Source organism: Penaeus chinensis, chromosome 40 (assembly GCF_019202785.1).
Source record: "Penaeus chinensis breed Huanghai No. 1 chromosome 40, ASM1920278v2, whole genome shotgun sequence".
Classification (NCBI taxonomy): Eukaryota; Metazoa; Arthropoda; class Malacostraca; order Decapoda; family Penaeidae; genus Penaeus; species Penaeus chinensis.
The window spans coordinates 2,798,026-2,817,208 of NC_061858.1; the positions used below are offsets into that span (position 1 = coordinate 2,798,026).

The window sequence follows — 19,183 nt, forward strand, 5'->3', positions numbered from 1 at the left end:
ATCTCCTTCACCCGCTCTGGACCCGAAGGCCTGAAGCTGATGATGGACTTCGTGCCGAACCACAGCAGCGACGAGCACGAGTGGTTCGTCAAGTCCAAGCGGAAGGAGGAGCCCTACACGGACTACTACATCTGGGCGGAGCCGAAGGGCTTCAACGAGACCGGCGAGCCCATTCCGCCCAACAACTGGGTGAGTTGAAGGAGGACATGGCGTGGTGAGTGTTCGCGGGCGGGGGTAGAATGAGGACTTGTCCTGTTGAAGTTTCGCGGCTGAATTAAACAAGACCAGTGGTGTTGAATTTTCGCGGGTGAGCTGATTCAAATAAGACAAGTTTTGAATGTTCACGGGTATGGGTTGAGTGAGGACTTAGCGTGTTGAATTTTTGCGGCTGAGTTGAACAAATGAATTTGCGTTCAATTTAGGCGGGTGGGAGTTGAACACGAACTAGTCTTGTTGAATTATCATGAGTAAGTTGAACAAGACAAGTGCTGTTGAACATTCGCTGTAATATTGCGAATATGCTTAAATAAATAAACTGATTAATAGGGATAACAGTCATGATGATGACAATAAGAATGGGAACAAGAACTGTAACATAATGACAAAATCAAGCCAAACAAACAATATAAACATCACACAATCACTCCAAAGTTATCATCGCCATCAACGATTTGATAAGTTACACTAAACCTCCATCCTCCTTCCTTTTTATAGAATACAAACAAACGAACTCATATTTTCCCTTCCAGCTGAGTGTCTTCAGAGGGTCGGCGTGGACGTGGGTGGAAGAGAGACAACAGTTTTATTACCACCAGTTCTTAGCCAAACAACCCGACCTGAATTACCGTAACGAGCGAGTGCGAGAAGAAATGAAGGTAGGGAGAGACGTTATCAATATTTCTGTACCCCCTTAACACCAGAGGAGGGTGGGGGTGGTAATAGTGATGTTTGTGATGATAAGGGTCACTGTAGCAGCAGCAGCAGTGGTGGTGGTGGTGATAGTAGTAATAGTGGTGGTTGTGGTAGTGATAGTAGCAATAGTAGAAGTAGTAACAATAGTAGTAGTTGCAGTAATGGTAGTAGTAACGATACTAGTTATCATTATTATGATAATTGGTAAAAAACATAAGATAAGAAACAGAATCACAGTAATAATCAAATCTACAAGTTGTTGTTTCACTCTAGGAGCTTCGTTATATTTGTAAAGGAGGCCTATGAAATTCGTTCTCAATCGAGACGGAAATTTCAGAATGTGCTGCGGTTCTGGCTGGAGAAGGGCGTGGACGGGTTCCGAGTGGACGCCATAACACACCTCTTTGAAGCTGAAGGTAACCTGGTTTCTTTCATTGGTTCCTCTGTTTTTCTCTTTTCTTTTCTTCTTTCTCTTTTCTCCTTTCTATTCTTTCGCTTTCTTTATGTGATATGTACGTTATTATTTCGTTTTTTTGTGTGTGTTATTGTTAAAGAACGTTTTCTCCCGGTTTCTTTTTTCTTTTCTTTTCTTTTCTTTTTTTCCCCCTTTTTTTTTTTTGTATTGTGTTTCTTTGATTTTTTTCAGTCTTCCTTGGTCTCTGATATAAGTATAGGCATTTATACCAAACACGTAATGTATCGTAAGTACATTATACTGAGATTCTGTGAGATCAGAATCTATAGTCGTCTTAGCATCGGCATCTATAAACAGACACTTAAAGTTATTTTCTATGAGTTCAGAATCTATTACCTTCTTCGCATCTTTGCTAACAAAAGCAATCTATTTTTCTCCAGTAGGTTCACAATCAATTCTTAACTGAGAATCGGGCATTGTAGACAAGGCCATATCTTTTTCCCGTGTAAGTTTAATATTTATTACCAGTATAGAATCGGGAATTATAGACAAATGTAATCTGTTTTTCCCATTTAAGTTCTATTGCCAACTAAAACTCGGGCATTATTGACAAATACATTTTATTTCTCTCCCACAAGCTCGGAATCTCTAACAATCTTATCATCACCATTGATAAACAAGCATGCATGTCATTATTAACATAAACAAACACTCCTGTCTTTATCATCGCTATTGATAAGCAGACATGCATTTCCCTCCTACTCGATCAGAATCCACCTCCAACCTCAGCCTTTACATTTGTAAACAAACCCCTATACACACACACACATACACACACACACACGCCCGCGCGTATACATAACGATATGTATATATATAGATAGATAGATAGATTGATAGATAGATAGATTCACACAAACACACACACACACAAACACACACACACACACTCACACACACACACACACACACACACACACACACACACACACACACACACACACACACACACACACAGATATATATATATATATATATATATATATATATATATTTTCCCCTGGCAGACCTGAGCCTAGATGAACCCGTAGCCTCTCCCTCTGGCACCGACGACCCCCTGGACTACGGCTACCTCAACCACACACTGACGCTCAACCAGCCGGAGACCTTTTCTGTCGTCAAGGAGTGGAGAGATGTCTTAGACCTGTACCCGGATAAGTGAGTTCTGAGGTCATGTATGATTTTTTTTTTTTTTTTCTTTCTTTCTTTTTTTTTGTGTGTAGAGAATGTGAGAGATGGGTAGGTTGATGGAGGGAGAAAGGGAGGATAGGTAGGCAGGTAGATAGATTTTCTGATTGATTGATTGAGAGATGGATGTATAATAAATTTGTTGACAGATAGATGGATAGATAGATTGATAAATAAATAGTTAAACACACACAAACTAACAAAGAAATGCACATGCACTGATAGATAATCAGAGAGAGTAGACAGACCGAAAAAAAAATCACTAATGTTTTAAAGTTATTTTACCTGCGTCGATGAACGATTTTTTCCTTCTTGAAATCATTATAAAAACATACTAACTATATTTATATTAATTCCTTTTTTTCTTTTTTTCTTCTTTTTTTCTTTTTTTTTCTCTCTCTTTTGGTGATCCTTAAACTCGTCAAAATAAATTTCACTGCATATTTGACCAAGAGAAGAATCATGACAAAATCCATAAGTAGGCCTATTTAATATTTGACAAAATCCACAAGTATTTATTATTCAAACATCGTCACCTAAGTCAGTGGCTTTTATGAACAGCTTAACGGAAAGTACCGGTCGAGAGCGAGAAATTTTGCTTGTAAATGGTCATTATAAGTTCTCTTCAGAAAATATCAAAGATTTTCACCGAAATTATTATTGTTATTAGGTTTATCACGAACTATTACCAAAAATAAAAATCAGTGGTTTTAGTCCAGATTCTCCACTTTATAACTAATGTAGAATATCTTACCAATGTTTGCGAAGGACTGGTAATGATAGTGATGATACTAATCATAATAATAATGATAATAATTGATTATAATAATATTAATGGTAGTGATGATAATATTGATAATGATATTGATAATAATATTAATGATAATATTAATAGTAACAATGATAATAATAATGGCAATGATGATAATAATAATAACAATAATAATAGTATTAATAATAATAGTGGTAATAATGATAATAACAATAATGATGATAATAATAATGACAGTAATGATAATAATGGTAATGATGATAATAATAGTAATAATAACAACAACAACAATAATAATAAGACTAATAATAGCAACATTGATAATGAAGATGAAAATGATTGCGATAATGATAATGATAATAGTAATAACAATAATGATAACGATGATAATGATAATTTTTAAAAAATCAATCACACAATCATTCCATTAATAACAAACAAAAGAGACGTAAAAGAAAAACACAATCAACAACAGAAACGTTTAAAAAAAAAAAAAAAACTTTCCTTCACGTCCATCCCACAGGGCCATGATCGTAGAAGTCTTCGGCGAAGAGATAGAAGAAGTGATGAAGTATTATGGAAACGACAGCGTTCCTTTGGCCGATTTTCCGTTCAATTTCCTGCTGATCGAACACCTAAGGAACCGAAGCGACCTGACCGGCTTCGCTCTCAAAGACACCATCGACATGTGGCTGGATAACATGCCGGAGGGCAAGTGGCCGAACTGGGTGGTGAGTTCGCCGGAGTGGAGGCGGAGGTTCTTAAGGTGGATGGAGTGGATGTGAGGTTATTAAGGTGGATGGGGTGGATGTGAGGTTGTTAAGGTGGATGGGGAGGATGTGAGGTTGTTAAGGTGGATGGAGAGGTTGTTATGTGGATGAGGAGGATGTTATGTGGATGCGGAGGTTCTTAAGGTGTATGGGGAGGTTCTTAAGGTGGATGGGGAGGTTCCTAAGGTGGATGGGGAGGTTGTTATGTGAATGCGGAGGTTCTTAAGGTGGATGGGGTGGAGGCGGAGGTTCTTAAGGTGGATGGGGAGGTTGTGAGGTTGTTAAGGTGGATGGGGAGGTTGTTATGTGGATGGAGAGGTTGCTAAGGTGGATGGGAAGGTTGTGAGGTTGTTAAGGTGGATGGGGAGGTTGTTATGTGGATGGAGAGGTTGTTAAGGTGGATGGGAAGGTTGTGAGGTTGTTAAGGTGGATGGGAAGGTTGTGAGGTTCTTAAGGTGGATGGAGAGGTTGTTATGTGGATGAGGAGGATGTTATGTGGATGGAGAGGTTGTTAAGGTGGATGAGGAGGATGTTATGTGGATGGGAAGGTTGTTGAGGTGGATGGGGTGGTTAATAAGGTGGATGGTGAGGTTCTTATATGGATGGAGAGGTTGTTAAGGTGGATGGTGAGGTGACAGTGGATGGTGAAGGTGATAAGTGGATAATTAATTTATTAAGTGGATGGAGAGTTAACGAAGTGGATTTTGTATTAGTCAAGTGGAGTTCGTCGAGACAGATTTTGGAAAAAAATTAAGATTGAGTCAAGAGGTGAAATGAGTTATCGTTTTGTTAATAGAAATTGTAGCGTTATATATGATATTCCCTAAATACGTATGAAGTATAAGAGTTTAATATAACGAACAAGTTTACAAGGGAAGGAGAGGGCATCTGTAGTATTTCGTGAATATTAATAATGACATTGAAAGGTTGATAATTAATTTTGTCTCGTGATCTTTTAATCTTTTTTCTTTTCTTTTTTAATATTGTTAATGATAACACACTTTGCTTTTTTTATTTTTAATACACCACGAAGTTCGGGAAATTCAATTAACTATTTTCTTCCAACCTCCCACCCACGCCCTTTCTCCTTCTCTCTCCTCCCATCTTCCCACCCTATCCCCTCCTCCTCCCCCCCCCCCCGTCTTTCCACAACCCCTCCTCCCACCTCCCTCCCTCCCACACCCACTTCCCCTCTTCCCTCCTCTCTCCTCCTTCCTCTTGCCCTTCCTCCTTCCCCACATCCCCCCCACCTCCTTCCTCCCTCCCATACCCCTTCCTCCCTCCCACTCCCACACTCCCTCCTTCCCCCACATCCCCCCCACCTCCTTCCTCCCTCCCACACCCCTTCCTCCCTCCCACTCCCACACTCCCTCCTTCCCCCACATGCCCCCCCACCTCCTTCCTCCCTCCCACCTCCTTCCTCCTGCCCTTCCTCCCTCCCACCTCCCTCCCACACCACCTCCTCCCCCCCACCCCCCACAACAGCTCGGCAACCACGACTACGGGCGGGTCGGGTCTCGCTTCGGTGCCGACGCCGTGGACGCCCTCAATATGCTGGTTCTCCTGCTTCCCGGCACGCCCGTCACTTACAACGGAGAGGAGATTGGTGAGGAGGCGTTGGGAAAGGGGGAGGAGGAGGAGGAGGGGAAGGAGGGAGGGAAGGGTGGGGGGGTGGGAAGCAGGAGGGGAAGAGGAGGATGGGGAGGAGGGAGGGAAGGGAGAGGACTGGGGAAGGGAAGGTGAGGAAGCGATGGGAAAGGGGGAGGGGAGGATGGGGGATGGGAAGCAGGTAGAGAAGGGAGGGGAGGGGGAGGGAAAGAGGGAGAGAAGGGAAGGGAAGGTGAGGAAGTTTTGGAAAAGGAGGAGGGGAGGATGGGAAGGAGGGAGGGAGTGGTGGGGGGATGGGAAGCAGGGAAGGGAGGGGAGATGGATAAGGGAAGGCGAGGAACCGTTGGAGGTGGAGCAGAGGATGGGGAGGAGGGAGGGAGGGGGGGAGGAAGGGAGAGAAGGAAGGATGGGAAGGAGAGAGTGAAGGGAGGGGAATGGGGAAGGGGAGGGGTAGGGAAGGAGGGAGAGCAAGGAGGGGGATGAGAAAGGGAAGGAGGGAGGAGGGAAGAGGAAAAGAGAGAGGGAAAGAAAGAGGGTGAGAGGGGGTGGGGAGGGGCGAGGAAAAGGTAGTGAGAGAGAAAGAGAGGGAGGAGTCTGAGGCAGAGCAAAAGACAACACATGTTCCATAAATCATAGAGAGGAGGTAGCCAGGGCGCGATCACAATTATACTTCAAATAATTATGAATATTATTATTTTCGGGTGTAATACTATGTAACAATAATAAATAACAATAACAAATAATAAATACTATTAGTTTTAGGGTGTTACAAGTGTAATTGATGCATTTTATATGAAATTCATATGAAATTGCTTTTCTTTATTCTAAATAACACAAAATAGATATCTCCATGAAATATGAAAAAAAAATATATCGCATTTAGAACGCTTAATGTCAAATGAAACTCCTATATATCTATATTTAACATCCTCTTCCCACATCATTATCTTTTTCTCTCCCTCTATCAAATATTTTCTTCATCGAACTACCACACCCATTTCAATCGTCCTGAGATATCCTTTTCTGACTACAGCATCCCTTTTCCTTCCCACTACCAGAGCCTTTTCTTCATCCTACTGTGAAATCCTTCTCCTTCTTGCATCCCAATATTACATCCTCCTCAGACTCACTATAGCATCCTTTTCCACCCAACTAACATATCCTTCTCGCATCCCATTATGAAATCCTTTTCTCCGGCCCAATGTCATCTCCATTTGCATCCTACTGTGAAATCTCTTTCTTCATCCCACTATCACATCCTTCTTGCTTCCCCTCTTGCTATCCTTTTTTTCAGTCTCACTACATCATCCCTTTTGCTTCCCCCAGGCATGGTGAATACATTCATCTCGTGGGAAGACACGCAGGACCCCCAAGGATGCCGCTACGGTCCTGAACACTACCAGGAGTTCAGCAGGGATCCGGAAAGGACCCCTATGCAGTGGGATCACAGCCCCTTTGCAGGTTTTTCATGAGTACTTGCTGCAGGGGTTTTCTCTCTTTGTTTACTTCTGTTGCTCGCTTTTTCTGTCTCTGTCTGTATCTTTGTCTTTCTTTCTCTCTTTCTCTACTTCTCAACTTCTATCGTTCGATCTGTCTATTTGTCTATCTCTCTGCCTTTCTTTCTCTTTTTATCTTTCTTTCTCTACTTCTCTACTTCTGTCGCTCGCTCTGTCTGTCTATCTCCCTGCCTTTCTTTCTCTTATATCTCTCTTTCTCTCTGTGTCTTTCTCTCTCTCTCTCTCTCTCTCTCTCTCTCTCTCTCTCTCTCTCTCTCTCTCTCTCTCTCTCTCTCTCTCTCTCTCTCTCTCTCTTCTCTCTCTCTCTCTCTCTCTCTCTCTCTCTCTCTCTCTCTCTCTCTCTCTCTCTCTCTCTCTCTCTCTCTCTCTCTCTCTCTCTCTCTCTCTCTCTCTCTCTCTCTCTCTCTCTCTCTCTCTCTCTCTCTCTCTCTCTCTCTCTCTCTCTCTCTCTCTCTCTCTCTCTCTCTCTCTCTCTCTCTCTCTCTCTCTCTCCTCTCTCTCTCTCTCTCCTCTCTCTCTCCTTCTCTCTCTCTCTCTCTCTCTCTCTCTCTCTCTCTCTCTCTCTCTCTCTCTCTCTCTCTCTCTCTCTCTCTCTCTCTCTCTCTCTCTCTCTCTCTCTCTCTCTCTCTCTCTCTCTCTCTCTTCTCTCTTCTCTCTTCTCTCTTCTCTCTTCTCTCTCTCTCTCTCTCTCTCTCTCTCTCTCTATCTATCTATCTATCTATCTATCTCTATCTCTCTCTCTCTATCTCTCGGTGCTTTGTGCTAATATTGTGAGGCATAATATATAATGGATGAAAGAGAGGGAGGGAGAGAAACAAAAACAATCAGACGGGCAGGGGAGCAGTCAGGCAGACAGACAGACAGACAGACAGACAGACAGACAGACAGACAGACAGACAGACAGACAGACAGACAGACAGACAGGCAGAAGAGAACAGAACAGAGAAAAACTACTGCGCTTTCTCAAAATTTCCAGGTTTTACCCAAGGCAACAGCACATGGCTGCCGGTGAACGAGAACTATAAGGAGGTCAATGTCCAGGCACAACTCCAGGCTGAGGAAAGCCACTTGAAAATATACAAAGAACTTGCTGCGTTACGTAAAGAGGAGTCCTTTACCCGAGGGCATGTGGCGTACCCAGTGGTCACCTTTGAAATCTTCTCCGTGATGAGGTAATGTTTAAAAAAATAAGGCGTTGCATTTCGATCGCGTTGATATCGTTTTGTTTATAGTAAAGTAATATCGAGTTTTTTTTTTGTTTTGTTTTTTTCAAACCAATGATAAAAAGAATTAAGTGTATCATTGATAATATCCATACATATATATTGTTTCCCTTTTTTTTTCTTTTTCTTTTTCTTTGTTTTACTGAAACTAGACAAATAACACAGAGCGCAATTACTCCAACTGCAACTCCACACTCCCCCAGGTATCTCGAAGGCTATGAGAGCTACCTCTTAGTGATAAACACGTCTGAGGGCGAGGTGGAGGTCGACCTTCACCACCACTCGAACGTAGAACTCCCCCCGAGTGCCGTGGTCATCCTCCGCTCTGTCACTGACACCTCGAACTCCACTGTGCCAGGGTGAGCGGCACTGTGCCACTGAGATGATGAATGCGGTTTTTTCGTTGTTGTTGTTAGGTTTAGGATTAATTATGATAGTGTTATATCACTGCTGTTGTTTATTTATTGTTATTAGTAATAGCATCATGATTTACTATCATTAGCATCAAGTATATCATTATCACTGTCATTTCCATTTCCATCATCTTCATTATCATTAATATCGATACCATCCTCATCGTTATTAATATTACTGTTATCATTATTATTATTACTGTCATCGTTATTGTTATTATCATTTTAATTACAGTCATCATTATTATCATTACTATAACCTTTATTGTCATTAATGGTTAATAGTTAAAAGCAAAATAAATGTGCTAGACATCTAAGTCATATAGCACTATAAGAAGGTGTATAGTAAAGGGTAGTGAAGGGCGGTTGAGTTAGTGGTTAGTTGCTATACGTCAACAATCTAGAGTAATACTGAACAGGTTAAAGCTGGGCAATGGGGTTGATTAGTGAAAGGGTTAAGGTAGGTAAAGAGTTAGATCAAGTGAAGGATGTGTATGCATCTGAGGAAGAAGAACAGGTTGTCGAAGTAGAAAGTGTGAGATAAAAGTCTCTTGAAGGCAGATAATGGGTGGGTTATAAGAAGAAAGGATATGAAGAAGGTCAGGTCTGTGAGAACTGAAACCGCGAATATTTTAACGAAGGAGAGCTATACTTAGTTGATCTACGAATGATAACCGTTACAGTGCGTATTGGAAAATTTGAAGGGGAGGGAGCTAGGGGGTGAGATAATGAATGAAAGGGGAGGGGGGTTGTATCAGGAGGGGTATCAGGAGGTGGAGGATCTGGAGAAGGGCATAGTTGTGACAACCCATCCCCCCAGCTGGAGATAGGGGGTATCGGTTGGGTTGGGAGGGAGTAGGAGGAAGGGGTGTAGGAGAAAAATTAGTAGAAGGATGGATATCGGTAGTCACTTTGAGTGTGGAGGGAGCGGGAGTTGTGGAATTTGAGGGTGGATGAGGGGTTTCGGTGTCAGTTTGGGACTCGAGTAGATAGTTTTGAATATATTCATGAGTTTCTCGGTTGGGGAGTGAGACAAAGGTTTTCTTATGAGGGGGGAAGAGGAAACTGGTGTCTGAGGAGTAGAGACTGAGTGCGGGTAGAGGTGAGTGTGGGTAGTGCGGGGAGGGAGAGGGAAAGGTGTTGGGGCTGCAGTAGAAATTGGAGTGTCTGGATTTGGAATGTCAAAAGAATTTGACTGGGAAAGGTAGGAAGTAGAAGTGGGGAAGTAAGATGTAGGAGGGATAGGTATAGGGGAGGGTGTAGGAACGTCTTGGGAGGAAGGGGAAGGGACAGAGCGAGCAATATTACTGGAGTAGGGGAGTAAGAGAAAAGCCTCGTCGACGCGCTTCCTGTCGTGGCAGTCCAAGTCTGAATCTGAGAGTTGCCACCTCAGACTCAAACTTTTTAAGTGGGGCAGTCCCTATAAAATACATTATGGGGGCCGCCACAGTTGGCACATGTGCGTGATTGTGCAGAGCGACCAGGTTGGGCACATAGAGGGCATCTGGTTGTGGATCGGCAATGTTTGGCAGGATGTCCTAAACGCCAACAATTTTGGCACTAACGGGGAGGAGCTTGATTTGGTCGGACAAGGAGGGATTATCCAGCAATGCAAACATTAAAGGGAGGGTCACGTCTAAGTTTACGATGACTTTTAGGAGGAACGGAGTTGCACTGTACTGATATCGCATCATAGTCCGTGAAGCAGGCGAGTAAGTCTTCCCCACAGTCTGACCATTTTTTGTTAGAGATAGGGTAGTTTGCTGGGGGGATAGAGACAGTTCCAGTACAAGTATTGAGGGTTGGATGAGGTTCTGCAGGAATGGGGTTATCAGATAGATCAGGTAAGAGTTGCTGATGCTATAGCTTGGTTTTCAGATGTTACTGTGACGAGACAGAAACGATCGAGTCAGATACGGAAAGAGACTTTGCCTACTTGTTTTAGGAGACATTGCTGGAAGAGATGAGTATTGTCAGATTAGGGAGCTGTGGGAGGGATCACGAAAAATCGATCCCATTTGGCTGGGCTAAATAGTGTTTCAGATATTTGTAAAGATGGGGGTAGTAAAAGGACGTGTGGAAGAGGGAGTAGTGTTGAGGGAGGTAGTATTATGGAGAGGTGGACAATAAGGCTGTAAAGTAGTAATAAGGGAGGATGGGGTAGTTGATGGAGAAGATCGTGGGGGAAGAGGTGATCAAGTTGAGCATGTTGGGAGAGTAGGAATGTCTCCTGGCGATTGAGTGTTGATTTGGGTGGATAATGTACTAGTGGGTATTGAGGAGGGGGTAGTCGTGGTCAAAGGAGAGCTGGAGTCGGGGAATCGGAAGAGTTTGAATTGGTGGGGCTATTTGATGAAGGGGCAGGCCACATTGCCCCTAAAGGTATAACATCTTCAATGTTCGCCATGGTAAGCCAGGAGTTTGTTGGGAGAGAAATAGTCTACCCCTCTGGGTCCCATTGCGCGGTTAGGGGCAGACAACTAAAACAGGGAATACCATGCCCATGGCTCCCTCAGGCCGTTTAGGACTGGCACAAAGCCAGCCTTTCATCTTTCTAGCACGTCACTTCATTGCTATATAGCAGGGGAAAAAAAAAAGACCATGCAAAATTAGTTGAGTCGAGGGCCGAGTCCCGAGGCAGAGGAGTTCCCCAGCATTGGGTCCCAGTCTTCGCCTCCTAAGCCCCCCACGACAACAGCGGGCAAGGGAATGGGGGGGGGGGGGGCTTTGTCATTATTATTAAGATTTTATCATCTGCAGTATCCTACTCTTCCTCATTACTGGCATTATAATCATTATTTTCATTATCTTTTGTCATCACTATTAACATCGTGATTATCATTGTCGTTTACATCATTTGATTACCGTTTGTGAGTGTAAGTAACCATAATTGAAGTATGCAATTTCTCTTTTCTTAAAAGAATTTCTTCCTTTCTACAGGTCTGTCGTAAAGCTGAGTGAACTGATACTTGTTCCAGGGGAGGGTTTATTACTGAACCTGATAGAAGAAGAATAATGATGTTATAAGATATAGAATTCTAAATGCAAGGTGTATTATCGTGTAATAAAATATAATCACGTTTTCGTTGTTTAGAAAATCAACTTCTGATCTCGCCATTGAGCTCCTTCTGTATAGTAATGAAGTGACATTGAACAATCCTCATATTCAAGGAACAGCAAAGTGACATTGAACATTTCTCCTATTAAGGAAACAGCACATAAGCCCAGTCGTTTGGGTAAGGGTTTCATAAGGTTAGTACAATGACAAAAATGATTGATAATGTCCTACATAAACTCGAAGGCTTCAATTATTTCTCTATTTCCTCAGTATCAATACTTTTTTCCCCTCTTTACCAAGTACTTTTCATTAAATGCAATAGTATTTTCTGATGTCATTTAACCAATGAAGGGAAATGGTATCAGCTAACATTTACCAACAACGCATCTAATTTCAAAATATCACGTCATTTCAGGGACATATTTTACTCCCCCCCCCCTTTCCTTTGCTCATATTACAACCCTACATACATATGTACACATTTTGCAGTTGGTCGGATAAAGCTACATCACTTTTGACGGTTACTTGTTGGTAATAACCTTCCTTCATATTAATGGGTTTTGACATGTAACAAAAAAATCAGGTATTCCTTTCCAATGGAAATTACTTTATAAAATATTATCCGAGGTTCAATTTTTTTTTGAAGGTATGACTGACATAATAATGTTTTATTTTCTTTCAAGCAAAAGCATCTTCAGAGAATCTGTCTTTCATAAACAGGATTGAGGAAAAGCTTTACTACTTCCTTTCACATGAGCATGATTGGCAAAAGGCTGATAGAAACATTTCAGTTCCTTTTTCCAATGGTAGGAATGGCTTATAAAAACAAATATTGTTTTTGAAATATTTTATCTCGTGGCAACTATTGGCCTTCCTTTTTGATTTCTTATTTCATTTTTAAATACACATTTAGTTATGTGAAATATTAAGTAGATTAGATTTTTTCGCAATTATTGTGCGTATTCATCAAACAGCAGTAACCAGCAATTCTCCATATTATTTAAGAATGTGTGGCCTTTAAGAGTTGCCAGCAGGGGAATATGATCCCGAGCTTTAAGGAGAAGAATCGCTGTCTTGTTCGCTGTCAGTCACTTGTTCTTGGGCGCTTAGAGGTTGGGCACAAATTGTACCACAATGCCTTCGTAAGGGCCAAGGCTAACGCTGGATAAATCTTGTTTTCCCCTTGGGGCCCTGAAAGAGAAAGCAATTTCATTGTTAGAGGGTTTCATCTCGACCATCCTTTGCCAAAAAAAAAAAAAAAAAAAAAAAAAAAATTACCAAGGCAATTCCCACAAAATATAAAGAAAATAGTACCGAAAACAATTTTCAAAAACTCACTTGTCTGCAGGATCCTCTCCATAGTTAGCCTCTAAGCTAACGTCTCCACTCTCATCCACGCCTTTTATAGTTGTGAAATCGATTGTAGCATTGTTAACGCTGTTCATGTTAACCGCTACTGCATAGCCTGGAGTACCCTTCAATACTCTGAAGAAAAAAAATCATATACACATGAATATATTGCCATTCTATATCAGATATGAGATTCACTTGAACAACAACTGACTATACATTTCACTCCTCTTTATATTTGGAAAAAAAATAGTTTTTTGCTAGTGTATTAGCTATTACTTTTTCTATTCTATTTCTTTGGTTTTAAAGAAACTAAATTGACCCTTTCGTTTCAACTAATGATTCATATTTCTATGCCGTAACTACATCTTGAAACACGTCTAAGACAAACATTTCACCTTTTCTTTTTCCGTCATGCAATTTTGATAACGATGGTCCTCATCATTATCAATTATCATGCCATGCTAACTTCTACAAATCATTCTTAAACTAACTGTACAGTCCATATCTAAAATTCAAACTTCTATTGGCCTTAAACTCCCTCAAATCTATTGAATTAGCAGCTTTTGAATGTTTACAGCATCCACAATTACTATTTAATTTCACTTATCTAAATAATAGGGAAAAAAAAAAGGTTATAAAAAAAACAGGAAAGACTAAAACAGGAAAAAAAAACATATCAAAGTAACTGGGACAAGCAATCACATACCCTGCATAATTTATCTTTTGTATTGGAATTTTTTAATTCTACTTTTAATTATACAGGAGGTTATAACTCATCAGCTGATGAGTTGTAACCTCCTGTATAATTAAAAGGAATCACCATATCTTTCTTAATTATCAAGTCCAATACCAAAGCAAAACTTGACTCTCCAAGCTTTCTACAAGCATTACTAGCACAACACCTATTCATGCTAAAATATATAGGCATTGCATATATAACCCTGTACACTTGAACAACTTACGGAATCCTGTTAGCAAGAAGAGATTATCAATATGAATAATTATCGAAGATAAACCACCTTCCTTACACTATATCTTATGTAATAAAATGAGCCATAAACTTTGCTCAAAATAATATATTCCCTTTCCAGTTAGACTGTTATGTTTCAATCTCAAAATAATATACTCCCTTGTTAGTAACATTGTTATGCTTCACTCATCAAAACTAAATTTCAAGCTTCTCACCTGGCAAAGGCCACGACATCTTCGTTTGTGGTATTAACAAATGTCATGGTTCCAATTTTAATAGACTCCTTCATCCTTATGTCTGACAGCTGTTTGATTTCTTCCTTCTGAGATGCCAGGTAATTCTTATCAACTCCAGACAAGATAGGGGTTCCAGGTACCAAGAAAAGGGACATTGTAACTAGACGCACCATTTCTGGAGTGATCTTGCTTTCAGCCACCTTGGGATTGTACTGAAAAAGGAAAGGCCAAAGTTTCAAAATCTAACACTATCTTTATGGGGGGAACAAAAATTCCAGTTACATTATATCTGCATTTGCATCAGCTCAAATAAAGGTTACCTAGTCATTCCTTAGCTTACCTTATAGTACGTCCAGTCGCTAACATGTTCATCGAGGAATGTCTTGTACATCTCTGCATTGAAGCCGCTCACTAGTTCATTGCTCATGTCAGTAACATTGCTCACAACAGCCCTATGGAAATAAAATAAATATGACAACAAATTTTCTCACATAAGGGATTCAATTACATTTCTGACAAGTCTATCTATCAAACTGAATGATCTATAAAATATATCTTAAAATCATATATTTACAAAATATTTCTTGAATTTTATTCAGTTAATACAACTCTCAACAACTAAACAATTACAAGAAAATAATCAAGTAACAGGTGGTTTATTTTGAACATCTTTGAACTTTCAAGAAATCAGCAAATAAAAAACGAGACATTCCTACTATTACTACAAGATATCCTTATGGTTAGGTTTTCTTACAGTTCCTCCAAGGACTTCAAAACAAGAATATTTGCTGCATACATACCCATCAGCCTCATCCTTAAGAGCAGCGTTGATAGAGTCCCTGGCATCTCGAAGTTCCTGCGTGTCTGCATTGGCCATCAAGAACGCTTTCACGCCCTGGCTCAGCCACACATTTTGCAGGACTTCCTGTAATAATAGGAATGATGCAGAAATGATTAACGATGTCACAGTTAGTTGTAACAATAGAATGAGGGATGATGATGTTAGCAGCAATTCTAATGAAGATTATAAACTAATAATTATGATAATAATATTGACCAAAATTATATATAAAGTGATAACTGCAAAGTCAATGAGTACAATAATAAGGACCATACTACCAATACAAATTGCAATAAGGACTGATGAGTACTTTTAATGATAATAATGATAATGTAATGATGATGATGGCAACGATGAGGCCGAGGACGACAACAATCTAAAATGCAGTCAGGCATTTTGTTTTTCAACCTACCGTTAAAGCTGAAATCAGGTTTGGGTTGCTGAAGTTGAACTCCCCACCAGAGTTTGGTATGAAGAAGTCCTTGTAGCTGTCATTCTTGTACCAGTTGTTGTCAGGGCTGACTTGTGATGGAACGAAGTCAGTCACCACATTCAGGCTGTTCTCCTTGGCAACCTGTTAAGATCAGTCAAGATATAGATTTTTTTGATTTTTTTATACAGTGAGGAAGTGCTAGAAGGGAAAGGAGAAGGATGCTACACAGAAATAAGTTTCTTTTTTTTTTATCTAAAATTCTATTCATAGCTATGAATATAAAAAATTTAAGTAAATATAATAATTGTAATTGTGCCAACAGACCTCTAATTTCACTGGAACAAGCAGCAATGCCACTAACAATAACTTCATATTCTAATGACTATAGCATAAATCATGTCTCAACAAACAAAGATAAAATACTTACGTCAAGAATCTTCTTAATTTCTGCCGAATCATATGTGGCAGACTCCTTCTCAAAGTCCAGAGGGCTGATCAAATCTTCCAGATAAATGGATGTCATACCAAGTACCTTTGCCATTTCAACCACATCTGTAAGAAAAAAAAAAAAAAATTTACACCATCTTCATCATTCAGTTTTCCAAAATTCCTATCAAGAGTTTCAGTTCATTCCAATCTTCTTCTCTTCAAGAATTGCTCTCTATTTTATTGAGACAGACAGACAAAAGACAATCTGAAAACACACCATTGGGATTCACGTCGCCAGAATTGTCAGCATCAACGCCATTCACCACGTCATACTGGAGTATTGCCGATTCCTGAACCCATTCCAGTTTCTCTTGAGGAGCACAACGTGGAGCCTGCACGATGATGACAATAGCAACCACAAGCATGGCTACCCAACCAAGCCTGGAATAGCATAGGAAAATAAGATTTTAATATCACTCTTCCACAACCCTGACTCAGCTAGCGACCACTTCCAAAACACATTAATATTCAAACAATTAACATTCCCTGAGGAAATGACAAGTCCTATAACTTATTCCAGTGCACAATCACTTTGAATAATCCACAGAAACTACAAATATTTCACCTGAGACGCATACAGACTAAATTCATACTAACCAGAAGATGATGAAGAGACCCCAGCGCAGCCGCACCCAGAACGGGTCATCGCTGTACTTCATCAACTCTTCTTTAGTAAGGCCGGAGAAGGTGGGAACAGTTCCCATGTCAATCCTTGCGTCGCCATTGGGAGGGTCACTCTGGGTGAACTTAGCCTGTCGAAGAGGAAGAAATTTGCATATATAATTACAGTGACACTTTAAAGCTTGTTTGTTTGCCTTTTCTCTTACTTTTATGATATAAAGTAATACTTATCAGTTATTGTATTTGCTTAGCTCATTATTTATTTCTTAATATTGTGACGGCTGTATATATATGAATATCAACTGCTAATTTTAAACAGAGCCAAATTACTAGACATGGTCATGATTTGATAGAAATGCTGACAAATTTTGAGGGTAATGAATACAAGATGTCTTTCTTGTAATTAGGAAAAAAAGTGTTCATAACAAATCCACTTGAAATTTGTGATATGTGCCTGAAAGCCATAGTCTACGTCCAAACCACTAATGGCGCTGTGTCCTACAATCGATTTTGCTTTCATGTCTCAATGCTAAGGCACAGGATAACAAAAACAACCTAAATTTTCATAAACTGGAGCTGTCAATGAACACACAAAACAATACTATAAACTTAATACAACAATCTAGAGAAACAGAGGTAAACTCTCAAAGATGAACCCATAGCAACTCTCTGGCATCCATGCCTTCAGCACTCCAATAAAGGGCAATAAACCCCTCCCCAGATATATTTTGGCAAGGCAGAGATTTGACCATTCTAGTGATTCACCATAAAAACAATAAACAAAAAATAAGAAAAACAATATATCTCGTCATGGTGAAAGTTTGTTAGTCTTGGCTGAAGCACCGTAGGCACGGAGGTCGCAAAAATCACACGGCTTGTCACTCCTTGGTACTAGAATTATCCCAATCTTTACTTTTCATTTGGCATTCTTTCTTCTCCTTCTTATGGCACTTAAACAAAAGTCACTTTCTTGATTGGAAACTATCCGACATTTTCTGGCACCATCAAAAACGACAATATCATCTTGTGCACTTCAACTCCGGTCATTATATTCTTTATATCTTTAATTCTTGTAGTATCTTTGGCTTTACTTCACAAAACAGCAGAATATCACTTTAAAAATACAATTGTTTATTTCTCTCATGGGTTTTTTCCACAGGACGAAAATAACAAAATTGAAAGTCACTCACTATAGTATTTTACTCTCTTAAGTGCGAGTCGAAAACACTCGATATTGATTCCTTTATGATAAAAAAAATATATGCCTTTATTATCAAAATGAAAAGGTGAGAAATAAGGAAAAGATAAAATCCTCAAATCTATATTCCAAACTTTTACTTTCCTTCACTTGATGCCGAACACTCTCCAAGCAGCAACTTACGTCATTTTTAGTCTATGATCGAGCTACAACACTAAAATCTCACCGATTTCAGCCTAAAATCCCTTCACGAAGCGGCATCGTCCTTCAGAAGCCCCTCGCCCGCAGAAATGGCCACAGAGCGCACGCCCGCCCCGACCCCAGGCCTTACCTGCCCAGCACCATATGTTCGGGAATTCCTCCTCCACAAGAACCCAAAATCGGCCCGAAATCGGAGCCCAATTCAACCCATCCCCCCACAACACGAGAGACCGTTTTAGAATAAAAGGGCCCTCCCAAGGAGACCTCGAGAGGGCTCGAGAGGGCTCGAGAGAGGGCGAGCGAAGGGGCCCTTACCTCGGGGCACTCGTTGTCCGTCAGAGGAACCTTGGTGCCGTCTTCCTGCGGTGCCATCTCGGTGTTGGCCTCGCCGTTCTTCACGCCGTTCTTATCCTCAGTCATGATTTCCGTGGCTCGGGAAGACTCTCCCCCCTTCGTCGGCTAAAAATAATCCGGTTAGCGCGGCTGGTAGGGCTTCGTGCCAAGAGTCGCGCGGGCGGTTTGGCTTCTGCGGCGGCGGGGGTGCGGTGCCACGCCCGCCGTTCCGTTGGCCCCCCCGCGCGCCCGTTGCCACGTCCTCCCTTTTCGATTCGGAGGCCGTGCTGGCTCTCGGGGGGGCCTTTCGGGTGGGGGGGTTGGGCTGGAGGATAATTAGAAGGGTCTTCTTTTTAGGTTGGTGGGGTAGTTGAGTTGGAGAAAAGGGTGGTTTGGGGGTTTGGGGTGTTATGGGGAGGTGGATTGAACAGCCGCTGTATCCGGGTGATGCAAGTTTCTGCGGAATTTTGTGATTTTCGGGGATATTCCGAGAGGTAGACTTCAGGCTCTAGGTGGCTGGAATAAGTGAAATAAAAATTCAAATTACTTGGATGATATAGTGATATTTGTTC

The 19,183-nt window shown here is 41.0% G+C and overlaps 2 protein-coding genes across 4 annotated transcripts in view; one reads left to right on the forward strand and one right to left on the reverse strand.

Moving 5' to 3' along the window:
* LOC125047082 (maltase A3-like) overlaps positions 1 to 11,960 on the forward strand; it is a 16,962-nt gene extending 5,002 nt beyond the window's left edge. For both annotated transcript variants that reach the window (XM_047645181.1, XM_047645182.1), the window contains 10 exons: positions 29 to 189; positions 750 to 875; positions 1,250 to 1,328; positions 2,395 to 2,545; positions 3,871 to 4,078; positions 5,603 to 5,723; positions 7,052 to 7,186; positions 8,219 to 8,414; positions 8,669 to 8,824; positions 11,819 to 11,960. In XM_047645181.1, the coding sequence (XP_047501137.1) occupies positions 29 to 189; positions 750 to 875; positions 1,250 to 1,328; positions 2,395 to 2,545; positions 3,871 to 4,078; positions 5,603 to 5,723; positions 7,052 to 7,186; positions 8,219 to 8,414; positions 8,669 to 8,824; positions 11,819 to 11,894 (1,409 nt within the window). In that variant the 3' untranslated portion in view covers positions 11,895 to 11,960. The remainder of the gene's footprint in view (positions 1 to 28; positions 190 to 749; positions 876 to 1,249; positions 1,329 to 2,394; positions 2,546 to 3,870; positions 4,079 to 5,602; positions 5,724 to 7,051; positions 7,187 to 8,218; positions 8,415 to 8,668; positions 8,825 to 11,818) is intronic.
* Positions 11,961 to 12,768: 808 nt separating this feature from the next.
* LOC125047083 (4F2 cell-surface antigen heavy chain-like) lies at positions 12,769 to 18,863 on the reverse strand. 2 transcript variants are annotated; one of them, XM_047645183.1, is made up of 11 exons: positions 18,594 to 18,863; positions 16,856 to 17,010; positions 16,476 to 16,639; positions 16,197 to 16,321; positions 15,749 to 15,910; positions 15,296 to 15,420; positions 14,836 to 14,947; positions 14,475 to 14,707; positions 14,252 to 14,257; positions 13,275 to 13,421; positions 12,769 to 13,127 (listed from the first exon to the last, which is right to left on the reverse strand). In XM_047645183.1, the coding sequence occupies exons 1-11, from the start codon at positions 18,696 to 18,698 to the stop codon at positions 13,043 to 13,045; spliced, it is 1,419 nt and encodes a 472-aa protein (XP_047501139.1). In that variant the 5' UTR covers positions 18,699 to 18,863; the 3' UTR covers positions 12,769 to 13,042. The 2 variants fall into 2 exon arrangements, with proteins under 2 accessions (XP_047501139.1, XP_047501140.1); XM_047645184.1 differs by lacking the exon at positions 14,252 to 14,257 and having other exon boundaries at positions 18,594 to 18,857.
* Positions 18,864 to 19,183: the final 320 nt, after the last annotated feature.